At 41.1% G+C, this 22,130-nt stretch overlaps 1 protein-coding gene across 1 annotated transcript in view; it reads left to right on the plus strand.

Moving 5' to 3' along the window:
• The first annotated feature begins 2,218 nt into the window (after positions 1-2,218).
• COL9A1 (collagen type IX alpha 1 chain) overlaps positions 2,219-22,130 on the plus strand; it is a 104,666-nt gene continuing 84,754 nt past the window's right edge. The window contains exons 1-5 of the mRNA XM_072142181.1: positions 2,219-2,287; positions 2,532-2,605; positions 3,878-3,955; positions 5,338-5,470; positions 6,359-6,755. Of these exons, the coding sequence (XP_071998282.1) occupies positions 2,274-2,287; positions 2,532-2,605; positions 3,878-3,955; positions 5,338-5,470; positions 6,359-6,755 (696 nt within the window). The 5' untranslated portion in view covers positions 2,219-2,273. The remainder of the gene's footprint in view (positions 2,288-2,531; positions 2,606-3,877; positions 3,956-5,337; positions 5,471-6,358; positions 6,756-22,130) is intronic.

The raw sequence follows: 22,130 nt of genomic DNA on the forward strand, positions 1-22,130 counted from the left end.
AATTACTGATATATGACTTTTTTCTTATGTAATGGTATGCAATGTTAGGAGTTAAATATATGCTCACCTGCACTGACCTAGAATTTTCTGAGGTCATTTCCGGTGAACAGGGTATATTTCTGAATGCTATCTATGACTAAAGACCAACAGGTTTGAAATGGGTCAGATAAGCTTTACCATTTTACTCATGTGTACGAGTCTGTAACTACTGTCCTTACCATGGACCAATAAAGGATTCACATTTATTCATGAACAAGTAAGTGCTGACCTCATCAGCTTTAAGTGTATGTTACTTGGGAAAAGAAAGGCGTTCCTGGAGGATTGTGCATCTGGAGCTGAGCGGGTATATTGGTGTGTGTACATACACATTAGTGGCTGGTCTCAATGTAATCCAGGGATTTATCTGGATCCAATGAGACCAGAACTCTGACACTATAACTTCCCATTGATAAGCTACAACTCCTCCAAGGAGATCCAGATCGTGGATCTGTTACAAGGTAGAAAGGTTCCTAGAGCATTCTCATGGGTGTGAATGGGTGTGTTTGCACCTAATATAATCAGGACACCCCTTGTGTATATTGTGCTGCTCTGTGAGATATTTTTACCATTTAAGGCAGCACAAGGTGACTAACTCACTGCTTGCTGATACTTGTAGTCCTACACTTGTAATTTGTATTGCTAACCTGTATAAATATATATATAAGGCAATTAAATATAAAATGTTACCTGCATTGATCTTTTATATCATCTCGATCTACGGATCCCCATGTCAGTTTCTTCGGGTATATTCAGGGAGTGTCTATAAAAACAGTAATTAATTGACCTTGTGTACCCTTCTAGGGTCTGGAAAACTTCAGACCTGTATATACATAAATAAAGAATATTATATTTATAGAACAATAATCCATATTTCTAACATTATACATGACTTATTGTCAGAAAAGATGGATTATTGATTTGACAGTCAATATTTAGCCAAAAGCTTTTGCAAATGTTTCCAGGAGGTAAATGAACTGTCCTAGTGATGGCCACCAGAGATGTCTCAACTAAACCAAGCATTTTTGTAAGAATGGCATAAGAGAATCAATATTTTTCTTGGATTATAAATTAATATCATTTATAGATTTTCTAGCCAGCAACAATGAGCTGAAGGATGGCACCTGGAGGTCAAATCTCAGTTCCACGGATACAATCTAGCATGTGATTGCCAATATTTGAAAGAATGGCTAGAAGGAAAAGAAAGAACATATACCATAGCTGGTGAGGAAAATACTTATAAAATACCTAACATTAGGAGCTTATTGCACAAAATTAATCCAGCAAAAAATGCAACTTCTCGGATTTTATACTACTAAATGACACCATAGTTGCATGGCAAACCATACAGAAAGTATATGCAAAAAAGCTATCCTCCTGCAATGCCTAGAAAGAGAAGCCCCCAAGATGGATCAGGTTGTCAAATTATACAAGACATTAGAGGAATTAGAAACAGAATAGGTTAAAACATACTATTATCACCAAGACACAAAAGATTTGTTAGATGCCGTAGCAATAAGGGGGTGGAGGACAGGAATGGGGGGCAGGGGGATGAACTCATTTGCTATTATCTTGTGCTGGATCTACTGCTGCTTATTTACCAGATATTATAATTTATGTATGTATTATCTCTGCACAATAAATAAATAAAAATAAATCCGTCAGTTCCAAGTTATCAGTTTGGCTAGAAATTGACTGACCTTTTTTATTTGTATAAACTCTATTCTATGTATCATGTGATTTAACTGTTCTTATTGAATGTATTTGACAATCTGATGAGTGAAGTAATGGATATCACACTCTTGTGTTTACTTATCACTTGCATTGTTACAATTCATTATCTCATCTTTTTGCAAGATGACTATTAGAAACAAAAGTTTTGTATTTCTTTTTCAGTTCTTGTGAAATAAAATAAATGTCCATCTACATCAATTCACTCCATAAGCACAGGCACAATGGGCAAATGTCAGTAACAATAAGTTAGAAGCAACAGGGAAGAACCCATACTCCCATAACCTTCACAGAAGCTCTTTAGTGTGCAGACCCCTGGCTGAGCCTCCTGCACTACACAAGCTGTACACTGTACACATGCAGAGGTGGAGCCCAGGGCTAACCAAACATTTTCTCATTGGCGTGGAAATGCTAAAGAATTATGCTGCCTATAAATAATTAGATCCCCTCTGAAAAATCTCAGTGCCCTTGGATAGCAGGAAGCTAATGCCAAGGAAAAAGGAACCATGAAGGGCATCTGGTAAGTAACATGATGTTATAACCAATGTAGAGTAGTAGAAGTACCATTGCCACTATAGTAAATAACAATTATGTGTGATTTTAAAGTGAAAACAACTTGTAAACAGCTGCAGAGGTCCAAATACAGGGGCTACATTTAAGGCAGGAGCTGTTGAACTATTTTGCAATATATATATATATATATATATATATATATATATATATATACAGCAGCATTTGTCATCTAATAAACTTTCTTTTAATAGGAGCTTTCCACTTGCCCTGTATACAATCAGCTGCCTGGGAACCCTGGTATATGGCACAATTGAACACTACACAAGTAAGTGATCTCAACTTATGTTTACATGAAGCAGCATGTAACTATGACAAAAGATAAAGACAGCAATAATACAAATTAAAAAACCTGACATGAAATGATATGTAAAGAAATTATGAATAGACAGATAGATAATGGACTGATAGTGAGATAGACCCATGTGTATAGATGAGACAAAAATACAGGTGTAGTCAAGCTAGTTTTTTATTTAATTGGCTTCTATTGAACATAATTTGTTTCAAAAATTTCTGTCTGTGCTTTACAGAAAAATAGGAAATTTTTGAACCAAAAGCTGTTGTACAGTTAGTATGGATAGGTATAGTATAAGTATATAATATAAGCACCTATCTATTCAGAATATTCGTGTCTTTTTGTTTTATTTTTGTATCTATTATATATATGAAAGATAAGACTGTTCAGTTTAGAGATGGATATGACAGATTGATAAGATGTTAGATGGATACTGAATGTATAGAATTGATGATGTTAAGAAATATCAGAACTTCCATTACCTGTGAATTGAAAGTTAGAAACCATTTAGATTTTTTCTAGCGTTTAGCTTTTATCAAACACATTTTCTTGGGAGTTTCTCCTGTCAACTACCAACCCGTGCCTAGAATACACTGGCATGAATTGCCCTTTGATCCTATATAGATGGCTTGTAGCCAAATAACTGTAATTGCAGATACAGTACATGTTACATCGGGACTGAAAGGGTTTTCTTTTGCACTGCTAATGTATAAAGCAAAGACCTGCACAGACTAGGCCACTGTGTGAAAAAAGAGCCCTCTGTGTAAAAGTGGGTGCTCTGCCCAGAGGCCACATCTCAAGCCCCTGTACTCACAAACCAGACCTGAGTAACATTTTCCAAAATGTTCTTTAGTCATATTGAACTCGTTTGTAAAGAAAAATGTTTATTTTTCCTGCACACAGCGAGTGCTTTCAGAAAAGCAGAGCATTGAGTGTTTAGATTAAGGTGGTCGTCTATTTGATCTCCCCTCTCTACTTCTTGTAAATGTCAATAAACCACAACCTGCCTGCAGCAAAGCCACAATCCCTCCAGACATTCCTTCCAATAATGAGGGAGGGGTGACGACTGGCTCCCCCCTTCCAGTCTAGGCCTTAACAGTCCTACTGTAATGGATGTGGTTACAGTATGAGTTCTACAAATACAATAAGGCCTGTTCTTCTTTGACAAATGATTAATGTCACAGATACACATCTCTAGAATATATTCATATTGAGAATTTACATTGAATTTGTGTTTCTTTTTAGGATTTCCATTTAGCTTAAAATTCAACAATGTCCAGCACAAATGTCCACCCATCAATAATGGACAGGATGACCTACCAGGTAAAAGTGACAACTTTTCATCAAAACCCTTAAACCCCATGTGTAGATATATGAAACAGCAATAACAGAGTTATTGACAATTAAACTTTTTGGGGGCTTCTATATACTATCATGCTATGATATCAGGGGGCTGGTTGGATAACACTTGTTCTATTTCAATATAAGTTCTGATATTGTCTTCTCTAAAGTTGATGATTTTGTTTAGATGATATCCGGGGTTTCCCTTTTTTTGCAGTACTCACCTATCTTTCCCAGATTTTGCTGTGACAAATCAGCTTACTGGTACCATTCTCCACTATTGCTAAATTAAAGGGGTTTGCCCATGAAAGCAAATTCTCATTTTTCAATCATCTAGTGATGTTTACACAATAAAGATAATAAAATCAGTTTTATTGCTGTTTAAGATCCTATTACTCCCTAGGCTGGTCAGTGTGGGCAGGGACTCTCTAAACAGACACTTCATGATTCCTGTGTGCTGAAAGTGTGGTTAGAATATCAGGGCACAAGGTTTATATACATTTTCATTTAGCTTCTGAACATCTGACAACTTTGAAAGAGAGATGAGGCAGATCAGAGATGAGAGATGATGAGATCCATGAGATGCATATTACACACGACGTTCTCCCCTCTATAACAACCATTACATACTTCAGCTCTACTATGTACATCCCTCCCTCTCCCCTGGATAAAGATCTTGCCTGAATCTTTACTCTCCTCGAGATGCTGCTGTTGTTTGCGACAGGAAGTCAGTGTGTGAACTCGTCCTTGAATGTAAGGGTGGGGGCTAGAGGCAGAGAGGAGCTCAGCTCAGTGCAGCGTAAGACAGGACTACAATATGTCCTCCTGTCCCTAAACCAGAAGATCCAAGGTCGGATCCAGTGGCAACCTAAATTGTGTACACCAGGACTGATAGAGACAGGTTGGAATTATATCTGTGAAATTCTGTATTTTTGTTAATAACATTGAATTAGAGAATGTGTTATTTTGTTATCCTGAGTACAATTAAGAATCTTGTCTACGTGGGAATACCCCTTTAATAACCAACCAATGCACTATTCAGAAGTGTGGGAAAGCTGGGTGATGGGCCTTTTAAAGGTTCAATAGTGGCCTTTTCTTTTATTCTTGCAGAAACATAATACAAAAATAAATTATCTAAACTGATGCATTGGTACATATTGATTATATTAATTGTTTCCAACAACTTTTGATACACTTTTGAACTTTTGAATGCTTGTACTGCAAACTTGCCATTCCCCAGGAGCACACCACAGTTTACCTTTCTCCTGTTTAGAGAGCTAGCGATATGTGCAAGAGCTCATTCACCTCACTTGAGTTGTTTATCCTCTCCTCAATTAACAAGTGCTTCTCATTTCCTGGAATAGGCTTTGATCTGATTTCCAAGTTTCAGATAGACAAAGCGGCTTCAGTGGGAGCTATACAGACTGTGGTGGGGACATCACCTTTCCAAGTGGCCTATCAGTTGGGACCAAATGTTGACTTCAGGATTCTGACCAGGTGAGTTTCCTATAAATTGGCTGTGAGTATATATGTGTGTTATAGTACAGTTTATATGACAAGGGTGAATAAATAGAAATATTTGCTGTGTATTCCTTTAGTGATGTGGTTACACTTCAAATTGTTTCCTGCTGACACAAACTACTTCTGTTCTGTTTATGTTTAGAGCAAGTTTGTAGATACAAAGGGCAGTATAAACAAATGCAAAGGCACATAGATGACTGTAAAATGTGTTGGTGGGCAAACAAAGACAGCATTCGTTTAATTCTCCCATTAAATGTATTCGGTTTTAAAATATTAGCAATTGGCTTCCCCTTGTGTCATAACAGAAACAATACAGGCGCTGTTCTATGGGAATGGTACTGAAATTGATTGGAAAGATATAGTTTCAAAATTATTGCTGTAATATTATTACTATAGTTACTAATTTTATTGTAAAGAAGAATAACAATGTTAATAGTAATGATATTATCATCATGATCTGGTGAGCAGTGCTGTTATGTCAGTGGTTGGGAGTTGTCTTCCCTGCATACTAAAGACATCCAGAATATGGTCATAATTAGCGCAAGTTCTGATCACTCACTTGACTGTGGCGCCTCCATCAACTATGAGAGGGGGCAATTAATGTGAACAGCAGTTTTCTAGATTGGACGAATTAATAAAGGTAATTGGGCCAATTTACAATCTGTACAGAATAAGAAGTCTTTTATGTCTAATTGCTCTCAAACTTGTTAAGAGTGCTAAAACAAGTTGTTCATTTATGAGAGTAAATTCACAGTTTTGATGCTCAGTATTAAAGCACATTAGGAAATATATTAGTAGAGTATTTTCTAGATTGGTTTCTTGGGCATGGAATAGTTTACAACCACTATCATGTTATGGTTCCAGGCACATTTATGGCAGTGGGCTACCAGAGGAATATTCCTTTATGTTTACTTTCCGGATGAAAGACAGCACAAAGAACAAATACTGGAGTATCTGGCAAATTGTAGACTCGGAGGGAAAGCAACAAGCAGCTATCAATTTCAATGGTCCTAAAAAAGCCCTTGAGTTCTCTTACAAAGGAGTAGATGGAAGATTGAACACTCTCACCTTTGCCCGTCTCCCCTTCCTGTTTGATACCAATTTCCATAAAGTTCTGTTTAGCGTCCAAAAGGATAAAATCACACTTTATATTGATTGTATTAAAGTGGATTCATTCAAGCTGGTTCCAAGAGGCAAAATTAGTGTTGATGGCTATACTATCATTGGGAAGCTGAAGAGTAATAATGAAATTTCTGTGCCGGTAAGTGCATTTTACTTCTGTTTTAACTTTATATCATGTAAGGATTATTTAATGTTACTATGTATTTTATGTTTTGCTTACATGTCTAAACTCATGGGAATTACACTATCATTCTCTCCTGCTAAGGCTCCTATCAAAGGCAGGCCCTTAAAGTAGACAGCTATTTTTCAAGCAGTGTTTGTGGGTCCCCATGACACATTATTCAGATTTTTGCAGCATACATGTCAGACATACAGACATACCAGAAAAGTATAGAACACACAAGGACATGGCAGCTCATGGCAGCCTTTCGATGAATCCTGCGGCCACCTGCACAGTGTATATATTTCTACGTCAAGCCCATTTTGGCATAGTAATGAATGCAGCTGGGAAATTTTCACATATGACAGAAACGCCCCGCGCTGGCCCACTAGCCACTTTCCGCACCCACCTCTTTGAGAACACATGTAAGCTTTCTCAGTACATGTGTAAGGGCTATTGGAAGCAACAGTAGAGAGCTGAGTGTTGGTTAGGCTGACAGATATTGAAGGTGGCCACATACATAAGACATGTATCTGCACATAATCAGTAGATCCTGTTTTTTATGAGATCTGCTAACTATTTCTCTTCAATTCCACGCAAACTTCACAGAAAAGGGAATATGTATTCAGGACCCCTAAGTCAATACTTTATACAATTAACTTCAGCTGCAATGAAATGCAAGTCTTTTCACATGGGGTCTGTGGCACCTGGTCCTGGTGCAGTGAGGACAATGAGTGCCGGTGTATGATAGAGGCCATGACCCCCATCATCCCGCTGGATACTTCTAGAGGCTTATGCCTCTTGATGTATCAGGTGGGCAGCCTTACCACTCGGCAAAACTATGGATGCCAAGTGCCCGCCTACTCCGCCAGAAGCCGGGCCCCTCTACACCCCCTCCATGCCCACATGGCATGGAGGTAGAATAGTCTCGTAAAAATCACAAATTCTCCAAGTGAGCAAGAATTTGTGATTATCTCACTGCTTCTATGCCAATCGTACTTACAATGTCCTCATGTAGGTTAAGTTGTCTGTACAGTGGGGACAGGCTATAAAAATCATGTATATAAAATGGTAGTAAATATTGATTCCAGTGTCCTGAATTCCACATAAGGGTTGTTAATGAGGAGCTTAATAAGTAGGGTTTGAGGATCTAACCCATTTGTTTTCATGATTTGAAATAAGAACAAAAAAGTGAAAAAAGCTATACTGTGATGTTCACATTTTGCTTTTAATAAGAAGACTGAACAATTTCCTTACAGGCAATAATAATTGTTGATAAAGATTTTGTTAAAGGGGTTTAAAATAAAAAATGGAATGTATGATGGCAGATTCATGATAACAATCTAAATACACTTCTTAAACAAAAAATGCTCATTCTTCGAGAGAAGTCATCACTTTTTAAGTATTATATCACCAGGCTTCAAGGTGCCCAAAATCTTTGTAGAGGAGTTGGACATAAGGTTGATGTTACCATGCTCATCACTCCTGTTGGACTGAATGACAGAGAGCCCGGGCATGGCTGCATGGATATTTGGGGCAGTGTAGGGAACCCATCAGCTGCTGATGCTGAAGCTGCTGTCTCCAACATCCACGCAGACTGACTGTGCACCACAGGCACACTCAGATATGCTGCTAGCTAGCCTTACACAAATGATGAACAGAGACATGACCACTTAGATAGATTTTAAATGGCAAGTCAGAATGACCTCTCCTAGTTACACTCCTGCATGGGTTACTAACTGCTAGGCCAGATAGCAGCCCTTTGAAGTAAGGAAAGCGATGTTAATTTGCATTAAGAATTATGGTTTTATTTACTTATTTTTTGTTGGAGAACACTTTTTAAGGAAAAGTCTTACTATGTTTCTGGGTGATGGTAGTGCAAGCTGGATTTCTGCTGTAGTCTCTGCTGGTCTATAGCATACATGGCCTGACCATCTCCCTGTCCCAACCCTCCCACTGGAGGGTGGGAGAGTTTCAATATCACCAGGAATTGCATATTTTTCCCTCCTGTGTTTCTAATCTTGGTTTTGGTTTTATCTGATACATCCAAAAACCTGACCATGGGTCCTTATCATTTGCTTATTCTTTTTTAGTATGATTTGCTGATATATGATCCAGGATGGGGCAATCAGAACATGCACCTTTTAGCTGGTGGTCAGAGAGGGTGTTGACAAGTCGCGTTTATTAAGATGGCACACGCCGGCCAAACTTCATTGACCGATAACGGTGACATTTGGGAAACACTCTAAGCCTCGGAAGCAGCCAATCACCAGCCGTTGCCCATGTTCACTCCTCCCCCACATTCAGTTAGGATAAGAAGGCAACAAGCAATGTTTACCACTGCATATGCCCCACATGTCTTAACAATGTAGGGAAAAAAAAGAGATGTGAATGTAACCTTATAGAGGACCTTTCACACAACATTCTAAATAAAATCCCCCATTTGGCTGCTGCAAAGGGCTGATCAATTCTGTATTCATAATAAATCCATCCATCTTTCCAAAATATGGATTTAGCTGATACAATAAATAGGCGTGTAACCTTTCATTTTCTCTAAGGGTGTGTCCCTGTGTGGTGTATGAAAAGCAAAGGTTTGAACCCCTGGTCTACCATTTCACATATAAACATTTGGGTACCATATTTTTCATACAACCCCTTAATCTTCAAAAGTGCAATGCTCAAGCATAAAGAACTACTGTCGCAGGCAGAAGTGATCCTTTGTGGTAGATTATTGGTGAGGCGCAGGGAGAAACTACAAGATATTGCTAGTTAGATGTTCATACCACATACATGATGGGATAGGAAATATTCATACATAAGGGGAGATTTATCAGTGCTTCTACTCCAGTTTTCTGGGGTAGAAGCGCTGAAATAATCACAATTTTTTGCAATACACAAAAAATAGTGATTATTTCAGTTAATTATGTGACTATGCCATCTCCATGCCATGTGGGCGTAGAGGGGGGCGTGGAGGGGGCATGGCCGCTGGCAGAGTTGGCCCTGCACCTGCGCATTCAGATCGCCTGTGAACATTCAGGGCTCCTCAGTTTGCTAGTTCTTACTCAAAACTATCTGCTGCCAGATACATACGGAGGTCAAAGCCTCCCGATATATCCACCATGGCACTGGGGGGGAAGATGGGGAAGGGCTTCTTCATACATTGATGTATGATAAATCTGTTCAATAATATCTGTCTGCTTTTGACCAAGTCAATGTAAACTCAGGATTCAGGATTTTGGCACTGTAGCAAACTTTATTTCCTCTTCCTGGAAGACCTGACAACTCTTTCCTCTGTGTTTGTGCAACATCTCCCACCAGGGCCTGACCATTTTCGGGTGGCTGGAGGAAGTCTGGGTCCTGATTACCCAAGCGGCTGACATTGCGGCTTTGTCTGCTAGCAATGATCATGGGGCTTGGTATCAGGAGCGGAGGCCTTGTCCACAGCCTGGCAGGTCTCCAGCAGGTGGAGTCTGCAAGAAAATGGAGGGGGAGGCTGACAGAGTAGGTTTCTCCCTGGGGCAGCACTGATGTGCAGAAGGAATCTCTGGTGGTGGAAGATGGGGGCCCCCTTGGTGGTGTACACCAGATCCAGGGATCATAAAGAGACAAGTTGGTGAAGAATAACTTCATAATAATAACAGTTCTTTATTCAGTAAACAGGCAATGGTCTTAACATCAGCAAAGTTTCAGCTCGTTAGAGGTAGCTGATTGCAGCAGGTCCGCAGGAAGGTGATTGCTCACAGCCTGGTAATGTATCTTCAGGTTGGATGGTTGTGGACCTCGGTTCTCGTCTGGTGTCAGGGCAGCTTGCCTCAGTTATTAGTTCTTCCTGGGCTGAATTCATGTGCTGACTGAGACTAGCTTTGATCAAACAGCACTTCTGTGTCATCTACTAGCCTGATGGCACCATAACAAAACCAAATTGATTTAATACATGTTACATTTTCAGGCCTGTGCAACAAAGCAAGTTTTTATCAAAGACAAACTGTGGATGGCTTGATTATTGTATACTAGACTTGAGACATACTGAAGTAATTTTGGGCAATTAGCTTTTCTTCTGTCTGGGCTACACCACTTCCACAAGTCTAGGCTAATTCTTTAAGTTTACATTTCTTCCCTGCCTGCAGGGTGAAGTCGATCTGGCTACCTGCAATATGCTTTGTACACGTTATTGCCCCCTGAAGCCACCCTGCTGCATGGATCCTAGCAGTGCCTTCTACATTATAGGCCACTGCCTAGACTGCACCAGTCTATCTCTCTTTCACAAAGGCTATGTACAGCTGTGACAATATTATTTTTTATCTTTATAAAGTGATAGAAATAGTTCACTAGTATGGGTATGTTACACATTCACAACCCTTTGTGCCAGACAGTTTGCATGAATGACTGTCCATTTTTAACTAAAGATTTTTTAACTAATCTACAGAGATGTAACTCCTGAGCCCTAACGTAACAGAGCCAGGTATCAGGTGCTATTCATATTATGTTATCTTATTATCTATGTGGTAGAGCAGCCACTCTTTTTATGATATTCCCCCCATTAAAAATGCAACCCTGAGAATGGGTTCAGATATGTCATTGTTCCCCAACACCAGCCTGTGGTGCAATGCCAGCCCTGGCCATAGGAGTGGCTGCTATGTTATTTCCTTTGTAGGGATGGGGATGATCTTTTTTTAAAGATTTTTTTTGCATACTCTCATAACTGACCCCCATTTGGAAATATACTGGATCTGCGTCAGACCTGTGACAACTATGGGAGCCTTGGATAGTCATAGCGATAGACTACTGACCTAGTGACATCACAGGGAGCAACAGCGAAATGGTGGTGGAGCATGCCCTGGTCGAGCACTTAAACAGTGTATGGATGGCCTGTGAGTCCTTTCCATACACCCTTAATGTTGTTGCACCATGCTATTATGGCATACAAAGTTAAGGGGTTGAAGTATTTCTGCCTGATATAAAGAAAATAAAATATGAAAAATTATCAACCTCCTGCATTAGGCAGAGGCACCTTCCAAGCTCATTAACTTTTAATCAGGTTTTTATATTCATAGAGGCACATGTATGATGATTTCTGCTGCCACTTTTTCAAGTTTCCTGATGTAGGCCTACTTAAAGTGTAACCGTCATTTCAGATGATTTTTGATATTGTGGGGAGGGGCGATTGTGAACATTTGTCTTGTATACTTCATTAACAAAATTCTCCTTAGTTTGTAAAGTAACAGGCTCTAAAGTACCCCTCGTTACAATATTACTTCGTTGCTAGGGAAAATCTGTCTACAGGATTGAAGACAGATCTCTCTCTTCTCTCCTGTTTTCTACATAGCTCTGTTACCCCTACATAGAGTGTTAACCCTTTCTGCTCTCTCCTTGACTGCAGTATGCTTTGACCATAATTTTCAAACATCAAGATGAAAGTGAAGGGGTTAATCCTCACTGCCTGAGCTGTTTACCAAAGACACGGATATTAGAGGTGCCTTCATGAGCCCCCATTGACACACACTGTACAGGCTGAAATCCACATCTCTATGGGAGGGAGTAGTTTGCTTTTTTACAAAGTAAAATTTGTTAATAAAGTGTATTAGAAAAATGTGTACTACATTACACTACGGTTACACTTTAATTCTTACATTATACATGTCAGGAAGCTGTATATTGATTTTTACTCTTTAATATTCAAATCACAGTTCCACAAGTGGAACTGACAAAGTCACTTGAGATTTATTATAATGATGATTTTTAGTGCAGACCCTAGAGCACATTTACTAAGAACAGTGCATACCTCACTACATGCAGTTTGTCTGTGTAGTGTTCACAGGGCGCCAGATTCAGGAATTATGGCGCACATTCTTAATGAATCTGATGCCCTCTGCACTGCTCCGACAGAGTTCCCCCCATTTTTTTTGGTGCACCTTTAACATGAGATGTACAACACATTTTTGTTGGACTTTGCATGTTAAATCTAGCGCCCGGTCTGATTGAGCAAAAGAAGTTTCCCTTGGTGCAGAAGTTTGTGTCGCGTGAAGACTAGTGCAGCCATGCCACAAAAGGGTTGTGTGCTACACAAATGTGACGCAGGTAAAGAAAGGTAAAGAATGGTAAAGAAAGGTTAAACCAAAGCAGAATTTAGGAAATGAGTTGAGAAGCTACTACATGAAATTATCATTCTTTACAGTGTAAACTAAAACAGAGCTCTGCATCTTTGGCTGAATAATTAGTCTATACAGTATTTTTTAAAATTGCTAAAAACTGAAGGTAATAACTTTCTCAAAAATATTGGTTTCATATTAAATTGAGCATAGTAAAGGGTCGAAAGAAATAACTATTTTTAATGCTGCATCCTCTAAAAAGGCCAGTAGATGGCGACCATCATTAAGCAGTGCAGCTTTTTTTTTTTTTGCTATTTTTGGGAGTCAAGGGAATACAAGGCTAATTTTGTCTTTAAGATTCTAAAAATATTTTACAATAAACTTGTTTCGGCTATTATTAAATAAATAAAAACCCTAAAAAATAGTTTGTGTTGAATGTAGTATTCCAAGTAGATGTTGTCACAATAGTTGGATGTCTTTATACCCAGTTAGTTTTCTGCCATGACATTGTCACGTTAGTCTGTCTTTATACCCAGTTAGTTTTCTGCTATGACATTGTCACGGTAGTCAGTCTTTATACCCACGTTGTGTTCTATTATAAACAATGTGGCAATTTTATTTCCTATGCAATGTTAATGATGTCACAATTGAGTATTGGATTAAGATGATATAATTTTTATTCCTTAGATGTTCTCATTTGATGTAACATGTTTGCCAGGGCTTACTAGGCAATGGCCAATTTTCTGGCCAAGCGGTGAGTGGTGTCAGTGCTAGGTCTAGCTAGGTGGTCAGGGCCGATTCTAGCATATTTGCTGCCTGAGGCGAATATTAAAATGCTGCCCCCCCCCCCTCTACCTGTTAAGTAAATCCTTAAACTTTACTAACAATTAACAACCCTACAGACAGCTCCCTGACACTGTGTGACTGACTACAGGATCTGAGAGGCATTAGTGACATCTAGTACCTTATAGATGACAATCTCTTCCATCAGGAGAACTTTATTCTGGTTTCTCCAATCCATGATGTATCACTGCTGAGGTCACGGCCGGATATCTTCAGCTCCGTGCAGCATCTCCACCCGGCGTCCCTAAAAATACCACAGTCACTTACAGTATGCCCCTCACAACACAACTGTCCGCACGCTCCACACATAAAACATCCCTTCATTATCCCTGCTCTCATATATTTAAAGGCCTCGTTATTCACCACCCAATTAAATTATATACAGCTCCCATATACAGATCCCCTACAGCTTAAATAAAATCTTGCCCCACATATGCAGCCCCCCAGCTTAGTAATGTACTGTATCCCATATACAGCCCCCCAGCTTAGTAATATACTGTATCCCATATACATCCCCCCAGCTTAGTAATATACTGTATCCCATATACATCCCCCCAGCTTAGTAATATATGTATCCCATATACAACCCCCCAGCTTAGTAATATACTGTATCCCATATACAGCCCCCCAGCTTAGTAATATACTGTATCCCATATACAGCCCCCTCCCAGCTTAGTAATATACTGTACCCCATATACAGCCCCCCAGCCTAGTAATATACTGTATCCCATATACATCCCCCAGCTTAGTAATATACTGTATCCCACATACAGCCCCCCCAGCTTAGTAATATACTGTATCCCATATACATCCCCCCAGCTTAGTAATATACTGTATCCCATATACAGCACCCCAGCTTAGTAATATACTGTATCCCATATACAGCCCCCCAGCTTAGTAATATACTGTATCCCACATACAGCCCCCCAGCTTAGTAATATACTGTATCCCATATACCCATATATCCCATATACAGCCCCCAGCTTAGTGATATATAATATATAGCATCCCCCCCAGTATAAAATAATTATGGCCCCATATAATATATATAGCATCCCCCCAGTATAAAATAATTATAGCCCCAAATCCCCAAATAAAATATAGCATCCCCTCCCCCTAGTATAAAATAATTATGGCCCCAAATAATACATATAGCACCCCCCCCCTAGTATAAAATAATTATGGCCCCAAATAATACATATAGCACCCCCCCCCTAGTATAAAATAATTATGGCCCCATATGATATCTATAGCGTCCCCCCCCCAGTATTAAACGTTTTCTAGCCCTATATAGTACCCCCCCTCCCAGTATAACATGAAACCTCCCCACATTTAATTAAAGTACATGAAAAATAATAAAATCATACTCACCTGCAGGCAGCTGCTCCCTCGGCGCGGCTCCGGTCTTCACGCGGCTCTCCTGTGAGCCGCGGCTCCGCACAGTGACACAGGCGCATGATGTCATGACACCTGTGTCACTGCTTAGGACGGAGCGACGCAGCTGCCGGAAAGGCGCTGCGTCGCTCCGCATATAAATCGCGCCTGTGTCTTAATGAGACAGGCGCGATTTATTTAGCTGGTGGGCGATCCATTAACGCCCGAATCGTCCACTTTAGAGCAGAAAATTTCGCCGCCCTTTACAGGGACCCGCATTCTGCCGCCTCATGGCAGATGCGGCCCTGTACATGGTTACGGTGACTCTTTCCTGGCAGATGGCACTTTCTCATCTATTGGGGCTATCAGGGATGAAGCAAGAAGGGGCCGTACGGCAGTAATGGGCTTTAGTTTAAGATCTGCTGAGCTACCCTGTAGCTATTAAAGGGGTTTACCCATGAAAGAAAGTTCACAAATTTTAAGCCCTTGGGATGTTTACACAATAAAGACAAGTTTTAACCCCTTAACCTTATCTTGCCTGTAGTTTATAGAACACCACAAAAAAGGGGAAACAAAAACCAAAATGTAGAATGCATAAAATTACACTTTATTAGATCAATTAAAATAACATGCATAGAAAAGGTCCACCAATGGTCAAAATAACTAACATAAAATAACTATACATAAAAATAAATCACAATAAGCTTGAATATAAGGTACAGTCCTCAGAACTAGTGGAGGGATCCGATTACAAATAAGTATTGCACATTACCCAGAGGAATAACAGAGGGCAAGGAACACATATACAGTTATATATAGACCAATAGTGTTACAAAAATGTTACCAGGTAATAGAACAACCAACAGGTTGTGGTACATATCATATGTGCAGTTAATAATGCTATTAGTCCTGAGCTGTGCCTCACAACTGACACATGGGGGGGGGGGGGTAATTTACTAAGGGCCAGAATCGTGCATGCATACGACGGAAATTGGGGGGGGGGCGTGGCAGTTGGAAAACCCGACGGATTCGGAAAAAACGTTGTATTTTTTTTTTTTTAAAAAGTGTCACTTACCTGCACCCAGGATAGGATAGTGAACTTCCCAGAACTCCAGCGGACGTCAGCGCAGCAGCGACACCTGGTGGACATTGGGGGCACTACCTTGGTGAATCCCGGTCGGACCCGAATCAGCATCGGAGAACCTGCCGCTGGACCAGTAAGTAAATGTGCCCCATGGACCAGTAAGCATGGCAGTAAGCATGGACAGGAACATTAAATCTCCTTATATGTCCCCACCCAGATTGCCTCTTCTTCCTACTCAACTTCATCCTATTGTGCTTCCTCATCCATTCAGTGCAGTTCCCACACCACCAATTTTAGCAAAGCCATGGGGAAACGGCAGTAGACCATGCTAAATATCATCTTCCTGGGTGACAGATCAAATATTGATAGGGATCTGTGGACTGGGATCCCGGAGCAGACTGATGAGTGGTTGATACTGCTGAACCTCAAGCTTGCCAAGGTGGTGTGCGACAACTGCTGGGAACTTGTAGCAGCTTTGGGCCAAGCCAGGTTGATGCATATCCCATGTTTTACTTATTTGCTCAACCATGGTGGTGCAAAGGTTCATGGCCACTTATAGACCTGCCAGAGCTGCTGCTAAGGTGTGTACCATGTGTTCACATTTTCAGCGTTCCTGCTGCTGCCCATCTATCTACATTGCTGAGGAGATATGTCATGCCCAGCCACCCCTTCATATGTGATGTACCATCTAGGTGGAATTCTACTTTACATATATAGGAAAGGGTATGTCTGCAGCAGCAGGGAATGGTGGAATTCCAGCTCCAGAACGCCCAGGTGAGTCGAAATAGTGACCAGCAGAACTTCCAATATGCCACCAAAAAGGTCAGTGCCGATAACTCTATTGTCAACTGTACCAACCCCATCTTTCGCATGCGTGAAATAGCTCTTCAAGCTGGATCTACACATACTGTGGGTCCCTTTAAGGGCCGCCCCTATAATCTGGCCCTGGAGTTCCCATAACACATTGAGAGCACAGTGGCAGCATGAGCAGGAGGATGTGCACCACCATCAGATGTAGTACCAGGAAGCATGTTATGTAACTTGACGGTTGACTTGTCTCCTGGTACTAAAGTAAGGGCCCTTCCTGTTCCTTTTCTGGGTGGGAAAATTGGACGTGTTGCCAGAGCAGGTGCTGTCTTGCTCTGCAGCTAGTGTGGTGTTAGAGGACATGTTTAGCACCGGCATGTTCACCTACAAGAGGATCCACCACTTTACAGCCAACATGGACATCCCAACATTCAATAAGATAAACAGAGCATGGATAGCAAGCAACTTGGTTTTGCCAGGGTCTGAATACGTCCCACATTCCCGGGAACTGCAACTTGAAAATTTTCACTTCCGCATTTCCTGAAAATCAATAAAAAAATTTTCAATTCTACATTCTTGGAGCACCTTTAACTGCAGGGAGAGGAAGGGTCTGTGGTTTTCCCATTGCTTCTTTTACCACAGAGAGATTAGAGGGGTTTAAACACCCAGGACACCTTTAACCGCAGTGAGAGGAAAGGTGTGTGGTTTTTTCATTGCTTCTTTAATCCTTATGTCACATGTCACCGCGATCCATGCCGCGGATCGCTGGCACACCTGTGTCCCTGTCGGTCCCCGCTGTCACTGTCGTTCCACTGTCCCGCTCCCCGGCCCAGACCCACCTCTCCACGCTCCTGGCTGTGCTCCTGGTTCCCAACTAGGAGGTGTACTCCTGCTCCTAGGGCGTGCGCCAGCTCTCCTGGACTTAAAGGGCCAGTGTCCTTCTGATTGGAGTTCGTTAATCCGGCTCGCCCTTATAATGTGGCACCTCCCTTCCTGCCTTGCCGGATCTTCAGCATCATTTCCTGCTAAGTGAAAGCCCTCCAGCATTCCCTGCGTTACCAGTGTACCTCTGTGTCTCTGGTTGCCAGTTTTCCTCCATGTTCCTGCCATTCCTGTGTGCTGCTGTGCCTTCCAGGGTTCCTGTCCTGCTGTGCCTTCCAGGATTTCTGTCCTGCTGTGCCTCCCACGGTTCCTGTCCAGCAGAATCTACAGTCCGTGCCAGCGTTACCAGTGTTCCTCTGTGTGCCAGCGTTACCAGTGTTCCTCTGTGTTTCTTGCTGTCATTATTGGACCGTTTGGTTTGGACTGTTGCCTGCATTTCCTGCCGTACTACCTTGGCTGCCGCTGCATTCCTAGTCGCACCCGTGGAATGACCTGGTGGCACACCGCCACAGCAAGACCATTGGCGGCTCTGGTGAAGACCAGGTGCCACTTAGACTCCGGTCCCGGGTTGCGGCTAGCTCCATTACCTTCCACTGTGGTCCAGAGGGTCCACAGCTCTCTCCCAAAGAGACTCTCAGACAGTACATCCCCTCCAAACTGTGATACCTTAATGTAAATAACTGGGTCTGAACACCCAGTGAGCCTCTAACCGATGCAACAACTTTTTAAGTATATTTTTTTATTATTTATTTTTAAAATGTTATATTATTTCAAGTACTTTAACTAGCCTACCATTTTCAGCCCTATAGCTCCTACTAGCATAGCACAAAGGAATCAGGGAGTGTCTGCTCTGCAAGTGCCTACCCACAGAGCTGAATTTTACTGCTAATGCAGTGATAAGATCAAACGCAGTAATGTGAGTGAAATGTTATCTTTGTCATGTTAGCATCACTAAGGGATTGAGATTTGAGGACCTTCTTTTACGGGAAAACCTGTTTAACTAAAAGAGGCTGGGCCCCACTGCAGACTTCTGGATAAGCCCCCCCCCCTTCCCCTTATACACGCACACACCACATAGGGGCACATTTACTAAGGGTCCGAACAGCGCATTTTCTTCGGGTTTCCCAACTTTTTACCATTTAGCGCTGAATTGCCCCAGGTTTTTGGCACACGCGATCTGATTGTGGCACATCGGTGCCACCTTGCATGCGACACAAATGGGGGGTGGGGTGTGGCGGGGGGGGGGGTTGGACGTCGGACAAACGGCGGAATTTAAAAACTAAATTGTGTCGCAAGATCAGCACTCACATGCGGACAACTCTTTCATACATCTATACACATATACAGCATACCCATACATACAGCACATATTCACCATATACACACAGTATACACACATACAGTATATACTCACATACATCAAATACACACATACAGCATATATTCACACCATATTTACACACATACATTATATACACACCATATACACAAATACAGCATAGGCACATGATATTTACAATATACAGTAAACATGTAGTACGTGCACATCCATACAATTATACACAGACATATTTATACACTCATATACTCATATGTATTTATAGATTCACTGTCCGACCATCTTCTTATCAATGCTCCCATCTTCTTACAACAGGAAGTTACAGGCCACAGATAAGAAAGCAGTCCAGTAGCTGCTAACCACATTGAGGAATTTTGAGATTTTAGAGATTCCTGGTCCTGCTGTCCCCTCCTCCTCTCTGAGAATTTCTACTGGCTCAGCTGTGTACTGTGGAGGATGTGCATCATAATATGTGATAAGGCACATCTTCCATTCTTTAGTTTGTCAGGTCAGATGGCTAGGCCCTCTGACACCATGGGCCCTATCGCATCTGCTATGATTGCTATGGTGGTAGTTACTCTAATTTGCCGTTTTAACTCTCGTTCTGATTGGTTTTGCAGCCACAGTGAATAGAAATTACTTTTTTGGCTACAAGAATATTGTTGACCTTCTTTGGTTGTTGGATAATGTAGCTTTATAAAAGTGCTATATTTAGAGCATAACTAAATGTTTAAAACATGTTATAAATTAATAGTGCAAATGATTATGGTACACTTTGTCAAAGACTTAAAAAGGCTTATAATATGAGAATGTCTTTTTCCAACATCCACACATCATACAATGATCTATTGCCGCTAGGCTACATTTTCAAAACTAAATTGAGGTTCTTAGTTACATTTTGATCCAGTTCTATAAACCACTTCATGGTAACCTTGTTGTAGTGGGTCCATACGCTATTGTGCACGGCATCACATGGCATCCACCACCGCTGTAACACAGCACCAGCAGGGACCAAGACCCAGTTGCCCCCTAGCACCCATACTGGCAGGCATAGCCCCCATGGCCCTGGACCCTGAGTCCCCACTAGTACCACACCACAGAAGCAGCAGATGTCATGCATCATCATTAGGCTATATTCACACTGCCGTTGCCCGCCGTACCGTAGCACAGCAGGCACACGGCAGCGCGCGGGGAGAGGAGGAGGAAGTGAGCGCTGCTAACCCCTGCCCCTCTCTATAGGCATGTATGGCGCACGGCGCCGTAATACTGAGAAGATAGGACATGTCCTATCTTTTTCCCGGGTACGGAGCGGTACCATACCGCACCGTACCGCTCTCGTAGGGCGCCGTGCGCCCATTGCCGTCTATGGGGGACGTAAACCGGCCGCATATACATCGGCCGTATATACGTCCCCCTTGTGGCAGTGTGAATATAGCCTTAGTCTACATTACTTATCTGTGTGCTTTGTACAGGACTTCAGACTGCAGCATCAAGAAGCTGTGCCAAAAATCAGAGAAGCTGCTTTACTTATTGAAAAATATTATGGTACAAAGTTTACTGTTATCACCTGTACTATTTACTTCTGCAATTAAAAAAAAGAATTCAAAGTTTAGTTACTCTTGTTTTTTGAGCAATGATTCAAAGGAAGGATTGGTTTAGAAGAATGGAACAAGAATGCATGGAATGTATTTGACATTATCATGTAGGTGAGTAAAAAGAAGCTATACCACACAGCGCAAATTATATGCAAACATATAAGGGAAGGTTTTAATGTAGTGAAGTAGTTAATTTGCTAAAGGGTTTGCTAATAACGCTCCAAATATTCCACTTTGAAGATTTCCATAACATTCTGACATTTGAGAAATATTTGCTTATCGTTATGGTATGAAATATTGGTATCTGTTTTATGATCATCAAATATTTATCCTTGTTCGGTTGCTAATATGACAAAAGGTAACACTGAAAATGATCCTATACTGATGATTCTTGACATTGGCCAAGGGCCAAGGTTAATAAGTGCACTATTAGTCTACTGTTCACAAATCCTGGACTCCAAGCTTAACATTAAGACAAATAAGTCATTCCCTGGAGTTCTGGAGTACAAGTCCAGCTTATTGAGGCTTAACATGATACATAAATGTGAAAGTGTCTCGGACTGATCTTTGTTTCAATAAAGTAATTTCCATAATATTTGAAATCATAACTTTCTTTTCTTATACTACCATGAGAGGATGAATTTGTAAATGTCAATTAGGCTAGCCCAAGTGAAGAGCGATGAAGCATGGCTCTCTGGCATGCCGAGCAATGGAGGGCAGCCCATTACATTGCACTGCTGATTTCCTATGTGGAAATCCGAATAACCATCATGCACACAGAGGGCAGCAAAGTCTCAGTTTAATGACCATGATTTTGCAGAATGATCCTGTCTGGTCGCATAAATGTATTTTTCCTGAGCATTCCGTTCTCTGTAGAAATAATGTGCACGCCATTTTCAACTGCAGTGTGTTCAGTCTTCTAGTTTCCATAGCAATGATCATTTATGTATGAAAGGAATTCATTATCTCCCATAGCAGTTACCGTACAGCAGGCAGTTGCAAGAGACTTTAGCTCTTCATCATAGGTCACATTATAGAGGCCAGTCTACATATCTCACAGTGGTGAAACATTTCACAGGATCATAGCAGTCAGTCACAGAGAGCCCCTTGTGAGTCTGCCTGCATGCAATGCATTCCACCCGCACAGTCTGTAAGCCTTCCATACAGCAGTGTCCTTCCTATAGCTAATCCAATGTACATGCTGCTTGTAAGGCAATGCGGGCTAAATGGATGCAAACATTTTACAGCAGATATATTTATATTTATATGTATATATAGAGTAGCTTACAATCTGAATCCAAATAGCTTAAAGGGAAACTGTTAGGTTGTTTGGGGGTCATT

Source organism: Engystomops pustulosus, chromosome 3, assembly GCF_040894005.1.
Source record: "Engystomops pustulosus chromosome 3, aEngPut4.maternal, whole genome shotgun sequence".
Lineage (NCBI taxonomy): Eukaryota > Metazoa > Chordata > Amphibia > Anura > Leptodactylidae > Engystomops > Engystomops pustulosus.